The sequence below is a fragment of the Siniperca chuatsi genome, linkage group LG19 (genome assembly GCF_020085105.1).
Source record: "Siniperca chuatsi isolate FFG_IHB_CAS linkage group LG19, ASM2008510v1, whole genome shotgun sequence".
Classification (NCBI taxonomy): domain Eukaryota; kingdom Metazoa; phylum Chordata; class Actinopteri; order Centrarchiformes; family Sinipercidae; genus Siniperca; species Siniperca chuatsi.
Window position 1 is genome coordinate 12151024 of NC_058060.1, and position 12372 is coordinate 12163395.

A 12372-nucleotide genomic window follows, 5' to 3' on the forward strand; every position below is an offset into this window, starting at 1 on the left:
TTCTTATTAAACACACACAGACACACTTAAACATACTTTTGCAGACACACACACACACACACACACACACACACACACACACACACACACAGTGGCCACACAGTTTACAAGCAGGTTTATTCATCAGCACAGTCACATTTTCATGATTGCCCAAAAGAGTGCAATCAGTCTCATTTGTTTACATGTCAGTATCAGATATATGTAAGTCAAGGTAAGTTGCAATTAACTTGTTTTATGCAGTTACACTTTTAATTAGCTCCATGCTGAAGAATTATTTGGAAGGTTCTGTAGCACGTGGTTGTTCTTTTTTGTTTTGTTTTTTGACATGCACCTCTTTGCTGCTTATTTTACCTGATATTTAACTGCGTTTCTTTGCGCATAATCACATCCCTAATATCTGCACTGTGGGAAGAGTGGCTACAACGAATACACATATTTTTATTGTACCATGTGAAGAGATTATGCTTGTGTTTAAAATGTTATATTTATATTGTATAACTAAAATAGGTGTTTGTTGTTTTCAATAAAGAGGTTGGCATATTATGTGAGACTAATTCCACTTGGCAAGCCAGAGTAAAAGCCAGCAGGTTTAAATGCTGGCAGGTTTAGTATGCCCTATGGCACTGTGACAGCTCTGTGTGTGTGTGTGTGTGTGTGTGTGTGTGTGTGTGTGTGTGTCTGTCTCTGCGTCTTTCTGTCTTTCTTTCCCTTCCCATTCTTACTTGTCTGTCTGATTATCTGTTACTTTCTCTCTTTTCACCACAGTTGTTTGTAAATGCACAGTGACAGAATCACGAAAGAAACACAAACACAAATACAGGAGCACTTGGCATGCACACACACACACACACACACACACACACACACACACACACACACACACACACACACACACACACACACACACACACACACACACACACACACACACACACACACACTCACACACTGACGAATGGCAGCAATTAGATGGGGAAACCAAGCATGTGAGGACAGAGGAGCGCTGAGGGGCTGCAACCGCTGTATGGAACGTGTGTGTGTTGTACATGTTGGTGTGTATTTGGAAGATTTTTATCCCTCTAAAGCACCATCCATCTGTCTAAATATCAACACTGTCTCATATGTCACCGGACAGTGGCTGTGGTGGGGTGCAGTTTGTTGTGGGGCGTTTGCAATCAAGGACCAAATAAGAAAAGGACTGGACTACAACCTTATCATTTTGCAAAAATGTATTGCTCATGGGACTAAAGCTGGAACATAATCGCTTTTGTATTTGGCAGCAGCCACACTTCTGTACAAAAACATTAGGAAACGGTACGGACAGAAATGAACAGAACAGTAATTTCTGTTTTCTCTTGTTTCTGTACCATGTCAGCCTACTGAGTTTAACCCATTGACAATGAGACCTTGAGCTTACTCAGCTCTTCTGATCGCTGCCCATTGGAGGAATAACATTCTTACTCCAGTCAGAGCAGCAGTCACTTCTCATCTTCCCTTTTAATGTGAGAATTCATCTTTTCAAGAAATTCCTCACAGCACCCTCTTCTCTCTAAATCAATGACATCTCTATCTACTCCAGTTGCTATCTAATAAACAAATCTCTATCCTTACCTAGCTCTGTATCTTTCCTAGGATTTTCCTGCATTTATTGAACATTTCGATGGCTTTTTATGTACATGTCATCACAGACATAATGTACAGGTAATATGGTCTTGTCTCTTTCAGACCATACAGGAAGCCTTTCTTTTATCTCCTATTTCATATTTTCCAATCCTGCTTTAGTGCTGGATGAGATGGCGCTGCCGAATTGCATATTTGAAAGTCGCTATTCATACCATACAGTAGTCAAGTAATAGAACAAAGTCAAGTCAAGCCAGATTTATTTATATAAAAAGACACATTGTAAAAACACTTTAATCAAGGTACATCAGGAGCTGTGTGCATAACAAACATCTTAAAACAAACTCATATTGACATAGTGACTTGTTTCCCAGGCTTTACAGATGTGAAGAGGGCTACATAGAATCCAACTTTCCTCAAACATATCATGTGTCTGTCAGTTTTTTTTTTTTATTCCAAGTATTTGTTGAGGGTGTGATGTGTGTGAGAGCACATTTGTGTGGGTTTGTGTTATTAACGGTTTCGCCTTCATGCCAACTTTTTGCACGTCTGATTTATTCTCTTCTCTGTGGGATTGTGAGGATTTTACAAGCAGGTGTATGTGTGGGTGTATGTAGATTTGTATTTATGACCAGTGGAGATGTGTGACACAGCTACTGATGAATTACTTCACTTCTGATTGCTTACATCACAAATCATCTCCATATTGTAACCCTTCTCATGCAAATAAATGGCACCCCATATGTGTGTGTGTGTGTGTGTGTGTGTGTGTGTGTGTGTGTGTGTCTGTGCGTGTCTGTGAGAAGGAGTGAGAGAGAGGGCATGAATACATGTGTCTACAAAATAATGCAGGCTGTAATTTACATAACTAAATGTACACTGTGAGTCCATATATGTAGCCCATGTATAGTATCTATGTGTGTGAATGACTAAGTGTGTGTGTGTGTGTGTGTGTGTGTGTGTGTGTGTGTGTGTGTGTGTGTGTGGTAATCCTGTATCGCTGGCGAGCTCATTTCTCTCAGAAATCAAAGTTAAATGGGTCATCTATCATGAGAATATGTGACTGGGACACTTGTCTCTGCCACGTGTGTGTGTGTGTGTGTGTGTGTGTGTGTGTGTTCAAATATGCACACAAATGCAAGGTGTGTGGTGCAAGGGCAGCGTATGTGTGCTTCTGCAACTGTGTGTACCCTCTTGCTTGTGTGCATATGTCTGTGTGTGTGCATGTGTCTATGTGGCGGCCACTTGTCTTTTTCCTGCGCCATGATTAATGGTTTACATTGGGCTGTTCAGCCATGCATGTTTCTTGGTTTATCGTTTTATGCTGTCTCCAATTAAAGCTCCATAACTTGAGTGATGGCTTCACAGCAGTGTCCATCAATAGAGGCCATCAGCGGCCTTATGCATTCAGGATGTGGAAGCCACACACTAAATAATATCCTCTTGTGTCAGAGCCACTGGGCATTCCATGTATGTGAACATGCAGATATCTGTGTGTGTGCGTGCACATAAAGTGTAAAATATCGATTTTAACTGATCTAACCAATAACCCTTTCAAGTAAATCTTTTACTTCTTAAAATCTTATCTTAAAACAAATGAAGTAAATTGTCAGAGGGGTAAACTAATACCACTTTTTTATCTAATCAATATCAATCATCAAGTAAGCAATCAATTAATCATCCCGAACAAGTGGAATCTTCTCATCTTAATGGTTTCTTTCTTTCTTTTTTTGACATTATAAAGAAAGCAAAACTGAAAGTCTTGCAGTCTGTGCATGCATACAGAATTTAGCATCTTTGTGTCACCATGTGTGTGTGGAGGCCTGTCTGTGCCAGGAAAGTGGAAAGTGATACATACATCTGGACGTGAGAGTTTGTTCGTGTGTGCACCACACAGGCATGCACGCGCCGCGCAATATCATTTTACGCAATATTATTTCACGCAATATTATTTCTCATATAGCTGTAATAACATTAAGCCGATATGTTGATTATACTGTTGGCAAACAGCAGCCTGCTGATTGGGTTAGCATATTACCTTATATCACATCTCTCCATTCATCCCTGTGTTTTTTTTTTATTGCCCTCATTTTTCCAAATCACTTCCCACTTCCCCAGTTTCCAGGGCGAGGTTCCAGGCTATGCAAGCAGGTGATGTGGAGTAATATGATGATGGGACGGCACAACAATGCAAGAGAGGAAACGCTAAAACCTGAGAGCAGCTGTAGGACAAAGCTTAGTGATAGGATAGTGTTAACTTGCGTGCAAATACAAGGATTAATAAATATTTAATCACACTGACAAAAACACAAATGAGCGCACACAGGTGATGGTTTCTGGTCAGCATGTGTTTTGAATAAAGGATAAAGTAAAGGTTGTGCAGATAAATAGCGTGTGATTTAGTGAAGACCCAGAAGTAGGGGGGTAGGGAGGCAGAGAGATATTTCAGAATGGGCTCCTCAAATTGTTAGAGAGAATGATATTTCATTTGCAGCCGGGACAATGAGTGATGACACCCATGGTGTGTTTCTGTCTGTGTGTGTTTGTGTCCACATGTGTGCACACTTTAATGACTGAGTGAGTATTTGCACATAGAATACACACACAATGTTATATATACATATATATGTATATATAAATTGTACAAACTGCAGGATTGCGTGTGTGTTTCTTCTCTGTGTGTCAGTTACCTCTTTAATATCAGTCTCTAAGTGGTAGAGCTCAGTGGCAAAAATCACTAGAAAACACACTACAGCAATATAGATTCACCTCTTTTCTCATTCTCCCTGGCCAACGAGTACACACAAACATATATATATACACTCAAACACAGACTTCATTATTAACTAGCAGGAAAAAAAACACTACACAAAACACCACAGGCAATATTTATGGTATGGTGAAACAGAGACTTTTGTTGCTGTTTGGCTCTTAACACAGCAACATGAGCATGTCTAACTGTCAAGATGGGAAATTTCACTGCAAATTACTAATGGTGTTATTCGATATTTGTACCACATGTGCAGGTAATGATTTAGCCATGCGTAGTGTACTGTGGGACACACAGGCAGTAAATGGAAAAAAGATAACAATAACAATAACTCACATCAGCCATTCCTAATATATAGGCTGCTACACCATGTCATGGCTATATGACACTTGGAGAAAAATGAGCTGTGGTTATCTGGAAATTAAAAAAAGGTACTGATTTAATATTCAGCAGTGGCTGAAGGGGCTGGGGGAAGGGAAAGGCGAACCTATGGATGGGGGAGGGGGGTGATGGCTATGAGGACGGAGAGAATTAATCAGTGGTATCATCTCCATGGGAGTTTAGCTAACCACCGACCTCAGCGCTTTATTAGCCTATGAGGGAGCTTCCTCTGTAGCTACTGCCATAACAAACCAAGCCCACCAAATCACCAGGCACATACACTTCCACACAAAGACACACACACACACACACGCACACAGAGATCACACATCAGACTTACAAGCCCTTCACCTTCAGACAAGCCCTGTGTCATCAAAAATCCCACTCTGCTATGTTTGTGTGTGTTTGTGTATGAGCATGCATGTGTAGACTCAAGCATAACGTATGCTTGTATGTACAGTATAGTCTGAGTTCATACTGTCCATCCTTATGCATATGGGCAATATCTGCATTGTCTATTGTGTGTGTGCAGAGTGCCGCTCATAACTGATTCTTCAGTCAATTTTCACAATACAGGATCTTTGCGTGAAGACAATAGACAAGCACAGAATTGAGATGGCTGAAAATGCCACAGCTTTGTCTACAGTTTATGACAGTGAATTAAAATGAACCACCGACTGTGTTCCAGTCCGAGGCCAAAATGGAGTCTATGAGGGGCGAGCTCAGCACCTTATTTGATAGGAGGATGGCGGAGAAAGAGGCGAGGATGAACCAACTAACTGAAGAGCTGAATGCAGCGAGACAACAGGTAAGACTGCAAGTGTACATAAACACATGCTTCAAATGCTTTTGTTGTTTGTATTCAATTTATAAAAGATGTATTAAATGTATAAAGATTTTGGTTTAATGTTACATGTTACAAATTCTTAAATGAATGTATCCTGTTGTTAGATTGGCAAAATTATTATTGCTGCTTACCCAATAATATTATGTTTGTGAATGTAGACTGCCAAGTATTGGGACCAGTGGACAAAGACAAACTCAGTACTTTTCACATGCAGCTCAGAATTCTTTTTTTTTTTTTTGTCATACACCCAAATACACACATGAATGTATAATATTGAAAATATTTGGCTGACATTATTGGTTGACCTCTGGATTCTGTCAGTAAATGTAACTATGCTATCATAGTGTTTCAATAAATTTTCCACCCACCTATTTTATACCCTTTCAATTATACAGATTACCAATGCTGCTAGAGCTTATTGAACTGCACTTTTGATTCAAAGGCACATCGGCCCATTGAGGCACAAGCACTGACAGAAATACACGCACAAACACACAAGTACACAGCACTTGATCTGCATACCATTATGCTTTTGATCAAATGCCAAGGTTTCACTAAGAAAGACATCAGAGTCAAATGGAGCGAACATGTACACAACACCTGTAGGATTTGTGTGTGTGTGTGTGTGTGTGTGCCTGTGAGAGAGGCAGCTGTGAAATCTGCACCTGTTTAATTGAATTAGCCTTGTTAATGTATTCATACTGGCTGCCAAAAAAGCGTGGCTTTAATGAGCTTGTTAGACCAATTAGTTAATTAATTGTCTGTATAGCAGAGGCTTCCCAAAGAGCTGTGTCTTCATTATCTGATGGCTGCCGCCTGTTGGATCATTGAATGAGAGCTGATAATGCATTGCTGTCACACTGCACTCGTGTGTGTGTGTGTGTGTTTCCTCAAATGTCACATATTCCTAAATATATGTGTGTATATATACTGTATATGTGGTTCTTTTGGGTGCAAAGACAGAGGTATGTGCATGAATGCTTGTGTATATGTATTTGTCTGTCTGTGTGTGGTATACTCAGAATATGGCGGCCAATATCAGTGTGCATATTGCAGTGAAGGGTTATGTGGGGGCCGTCACTCCCACAGGTAAAGACAGAGCAGTCCTCCTAGCCACTTTCTAATCTCTCTTTTATTAGAAGTTAATATCTCGCCTGCTCTTTCTCACTCCACACTCCCACCTGCTTAGAAATGGCCCCGCTCCATCTTTTTAATTCAATTATATTAGCCACCCTCTCTCTCTCTCTGCCCATAACTCTGCAACTCACATCTCTTTCTCACACTCAATCTCTCTCTTTTTTCTCCCTGTCTCTTCCCATCTCACCCCTCCTTCCTTTGTCCTCAAATGTTCCATTTCTATTCGTAATCCTAGATGGAGGATAGACTTTGGCCAATCAAGGATTTGCGCAAGCCGCTCTCCCTTTCTCCTTTCCTCTGCCTTGGTGGCAAAAACATATGATGGCTAGGAAGAGAGAATAAAAGAAAGGAGGCAGGAGAAGGAGAAGGGGGAAGAGGCAGGGGGGCAGGAGTTAAGGGGAGGACCCCAGGGGTGAAACTTTAATTGCTAAAGTAATGAGACTTGATCAGATTGAGGTTTCTCTCTCAATAGGGACTCTTACTCTTTCACTAATATGAAAGTCCAAGGCTTAAGCTCTAATTTGAAATAAAATCACAAATCTGATATTCTTTTTTCAGGACTTCCAGCCAAGGTCCTATACTCCCCCACTGGAGAATTAAGACTTTACACAGACCACATGGGAACCTTTAATCATCTCTGATGGTGGCAGATTTGGAGATGAGAAATGTCACTGTAATGTATTAATTATGTAACAATATTATGGAGTTCTGAAAGTCAGTGCTGTAAAGACCTTGGGCTATAGGAGGGATTTTGACAGACATTGTGATCTTTAACTAGCTGGATAGATAGCAGTGACCATGCCGTTGGTGGGGTTGTGGAAAATTCAATATACTGTTTGATTATTTGAGTTGAGAATACTAGTTTCATAAGAAATTAGAACTAATGATATAAGCAAAAATATTAGATTTTTGAGATACCCTTTTTGCAGACCAGTAAGTAACAGAACTGCTGCAGAAGATTGTTGTGATTTTTATTATCTGAACATGCCAGATTACAATTGCAAAAAGTTACAGATTACAGATTATCACTATTTGATCTTCAAGCACCAACATAAGAGTGACCAGATCATCGGAAGACTGTCACAGCTCTGAGTATAGCGCTGGTAATAAAACTCAAAAAGTCACAACATTACTAGTGATTATACATTTTCCTATTTGTTATCTTGCAGGCACTTGGCCATGGGAGAATCCAGGCTGCCATTGTTTAAATATTCACACACTGCTGCATCAGCCATTAAATCATTAGATTCCTTTTGCACTCACTCACATTAGTTAGCCAAATCAAGCTACAGTACATAACTTTAATTAAGATGACACTGACTAATAAGTATTTATATTTATTACAGTGTTCTCCATATTTACTCTTGTATGTATCTCGTCTTCACATATAGTTGAAATCTATCACATCCTTACCAACCTTGTTAATTGACTAATCCTGATTTGACTCCTTAATTTAGATACATATACATAAATTTTTTACAGCTGAGATGTCAAAACCGTGATGCTCAATATCTGAGGCTGCACTCCACGCAGATACAAACATATAATTCCACATTCTTAAAGTGTTAGTTCTGCTTAATGGTTGACCAGATTATTCTAAATACTCTGCTTGGACCCTGCTCTCTACAAGATGCTTTTCACATGACATATGTGAAATACTCTCTCATGAAATACCAAGGGGAATTTGAGAATGGCCTGTTAAAATGTGAAACACTGAAGTAACCAATCGTGTAGTTTACCTGACACATCCAGTGAAGAGACAAACACATTTAGATTTTCCTGAATGTTTTTGAAGTTATCTATTGATGAAAATGTTTAATTGTGGTTTACTTTTATGTGTAGGCCTATGTATGCATCTGACCTGTCCCATATAGCTTTCAGTTTAGCAAAATACTTTAAATGATTTTGTTACACTTTCATTCTTTACAAAAACAAGTTCTCGGCAAAACAATGGGCTGGAGAGTGCTGCACACAAGGCACAGCCACAGTGTATAGACATATAATATTTCTCATGTTCAATGTTACAGACCAAATCACGTGAAAAGTGAAATGATAGTAGATACTGTTGTTGTGAATGTTAAAATCTGAACAGGTAAATGATGGGTGGGTTTTTAATAACTAAAGTTACTTATTAAAAGAAGGACTAAGGCCCTGCTTTCTTGTGAGTATTTGCACTCACTGAGCACTCACAGCGGTAACTAGCAGTACCTTAGACCCCAGTAGTACCTTAGACTTAAGCTTATTTTTTAAAATACAGATCCTCAAGTATATGCTTTGCACACATGTTAAAAACATAAAATGATATGGATTGATGGTGGCAATTATAGAAATATTTTTCTGTAATATTTGGATATGTTGTATATTAGGTCTATTGCTTAAGAAATCTGTTGTGTTTAATAGCATGAATTGTAGTCAAGTACAGTAAAACAGTAGCTGAATTTTAGGAGATATCACTGCTCTAACTTGGTTTGACATTGACCATAATATTTAAAATGCGTAGAATATGTGGTCTTTTGCTTCATCTGAAATCCCTCTTGCACTATAGATGGGTTAACATAAAGAAGATGAACTTTTACCCACTTATGTAATGTTGAACTTGGCTGAAGCACTGAAATTCACACATTATTGTCTCAGTTTTGTAAAACTTATTTTATTTCCCAATAGTCACACTAAAATTGGTGCAATATCCAGATGAAAGAGTCATTTTAATTCAGTGTCGCAATACGGGCTGCCCCATTGCTTATAATTGTTACCATCCATTAGCCACGCTGTAGCTGAGTTAACTGCATAAAAGACCACCTTTAGCTCGCTGTAACAATACGTTGGATGATACATATACTGGATAGTCTGGAGAGCTCAACGAAGGAGGCAGAGGTGGGCTGTGTCAGTGCCAACACACAAGTCCAGAACCACAGTCTGCTGATAGCGGAGGTGACGAGGGAGCTTGAGAGAGATCAGAAGTTAAGAAGGATGCTGCACTGTAGGTAATCACTGTGTGTGCGTTTGGTTATATCTGCATGTGGTCTTCCTGTCTCAAAAATCTTAAATCATCCAGTCTGATATTGTAAAGGTGTGTACTTGTACGTGCATGTGCATACAAATGCGTGTGTATATGTTAATGTGTTGTGTGTTTGTATGTGTGTTGACTGTCTGCAGAGCCTCCTTACTAATCTAACACAGGGCTCATTTAACACAGTGCTAATGAATACGGGCTTTGATTTGGCTAGGGGTTCTGAACCAAAGGCCCACACACACTCACATTCATGTTTGGGGTGAGGAGTTCAACCACTGTCTGCTTCCTTAGAAATAATTAGTCTCTTTCCCCCAATAATTACTCAAGCACTAATTTATGTACACAGCAACAGTTATTTTGTTTTAGTTTTTATGTATACATCAATAATATTCTGTCTTACTGAAAAATAATGGTGCTGTAGGTGATGAGTTACAATTAAAATTTCTGAGGTTGATGATAAGAATAATGATGGTACTATAAATTTCAAATAACAAAGGTTAGACTAGAGTTTGAATGATTGTCAAACAAAAAATCAGACTAATGGACCTTGCACAAAACATGATGAAGCTGTTGTTTTCACATTAAATTATCTTTAGTACATCTGCTAACAACATTGTTGGACAGACTTCCCACAGTGATCAGTTAGAACCGGTGCTCTAGAGATCTGGTGCACATAAGAGGCTATTACAAGATCTTTGGCACGCGATATTTTCTTGTACTAATTACTGCGTACAAGAAAACAAAAAATTGAAAAAGAAAATGAATACTTTTGTTTGGCCTTTTGGTGTTTGCATAGACACAAAGCAGGTAAAACCTACAGGCAACAGTAATAGTATAGTTGTAAACAGTATGTGTATGTACAATACAGACTGTTCTGTTGTCCCTGTGTGTGTGTTAGATGAAAGAGAGAGAGGAGCATGTAAGGCATCTGGACCAGGATGCGGTTGGTTTGCGAGCCACACAGGACTCTCTGAAGAGAACCTTGGCTATAAAGGAGAAACACACACAACAGCTGGTCCAAGACAACACACAGCTCAAGGAAAGCCTGGCTTCACTGCAGAGCAAAGTAAGTAACACGCTCTTTCTCACGCACACACAAACACAAATGTCCTCCACCTCCCTCGGTTGTTGGCGGTTCTTTCGAGATACACATACACACACATACACACAGAGGAGAGGAGCTCTCTCTTAAATATGGAACAGAATTGGGCAACCTTCTCTAAATCAAATCCAGTCAGGTACATCGGGGAATTCTCCTCATTTTTTACTTCCTTCACAGTTAATCATCCGTCCTTCTTCCCCTCCTCCTCTGCCTTCCCTCTCGCGCCCTCTCTCCATATTTAATAACTCATCGCCACCATCTTAGCGCCGCAGAGGGTTGGCTCGTTGTACAATAAAGAACCATGTTCATATGAATATCACTAGCCAAGAGAGGGACCAAGAGTGGGGGAGGGGTTAATTTTGTTAAAATGTTTCTTTATTTTGTCCATTCATTATTTTTCCTCAGATAATTCTTTCTTGCTTTCTTTATTTCTCTCTTTCTGGTCTTTCTTTTTTTCTCTCATCTCCCTTGTCCACTCTCGCCCTCGCCCCAATGAGAACCAATGGTAATGTATGGGAACATTAAAGAGTCATACGCATGATGAATGGAATGGCCTTTAGGTTTCTCTCGTTGTCCTTTCTTTTCATTCTTTCTCCCACTGTATTTCTTTCTCTCCTTCTTTTCCTCCCCCTCTCGGCCCTCTAGGTATATCAGAGTGGCGCGTGGCAGTGATGTGTTTTAGGCTTAAATTAACCCATTTACTGTGTCCTTGACCAAACCAAGTCATTCATCTGCTACTAGTGTTTTAGTGGTGCGGGTGCCTGCCAGCCACCTAAACAAAGTATATTCAACATAAAGGCATGTTAGTTACTTGACTTAGGGAACACTTGAAACACTCTCAGATGCCAACTTTATGCCCACTAACACTAACTTCATTTTCCTGTTAGTTTATTGAAAACATTTGTGTATTCTGGAAGTGACAGCAGATTAAATGTGATCATTTTAACAATTTCATCTTTGCTGTTCTGGGGCTCACTTTGCATACTTTCAATGTCACAGGTCTGGTTTATAATTGTCTGTTTTCCCTTTTCTTTTACCGATGTAAAGGTTATTTGTATCGGTATTCAAATTAATTTGTCAACACAAGGAGTTACACATACAGTTAATACTGTTAGAGTTACACAGTGAGTGCACGATTGACTTGAAGCTGATGGACACACCTAAACAGGAGCTCACATACAGTATAGTATAGACAAGATACACTGTGAATGATAAAAGATGTAACACTACTATTTATACTTTTACAGCCTAAGTATTATTAGTAACAGATCAGATATTTTGAATAGCTTACACCAGTACCCATTTAAAACTTGTCATCCATTCCAGGGGTATGTGTACATATGGCACCATTATTTTGGTGTACATAGAACAGTGCAGGAGCCAAGCTAAAAATCTAGAGTGAGGAAGTTGCATTAAAGAAATGTGATGTTCCAAGGACCCAAGGTTTAAGAAACACTAGTCTACAATTAGTGTCCTACGACTTTATGATGTAGTCAAGCAGT

General features: G+C 39.4%; 1 protein-coding gene across 14 annotated transcripts in view; it reads left to right on the forward strand.

Annotated features, from left to right (window-relative positions):
* Positions 1 to 12372, forward strand: part of LOC122866771 (golgin subfamily A member 6-like protein 22) — a 147932-nt gene that overhangs the window by 33645 nt on the left and 101915 nt on the right. For 13 of the 14 annotated variants that reach the window (XR_006375807.1, XR_006375805.1, XR_006375806.1 and 10 more), the window contains 2 exons: positions 5460 to 5579; positions 10667 to 10834. Coding sequence is in view for 11 of the 14 variants with exons in the window: in XM_044176859.1 (XP_044032794.1) it covers positions 5460 to 5579; positions 10667 to 10834 (288 nt within the window). In the remaining 3 variants the exon portion in view is untranslated. The remainder of the gene's footprint in view (positions 1 to 5459; positions 5580 to 10666; positions 10835 to 12372) is intronic. The other variant, XM_044176864.1, reaches the window with a different exon arrangement.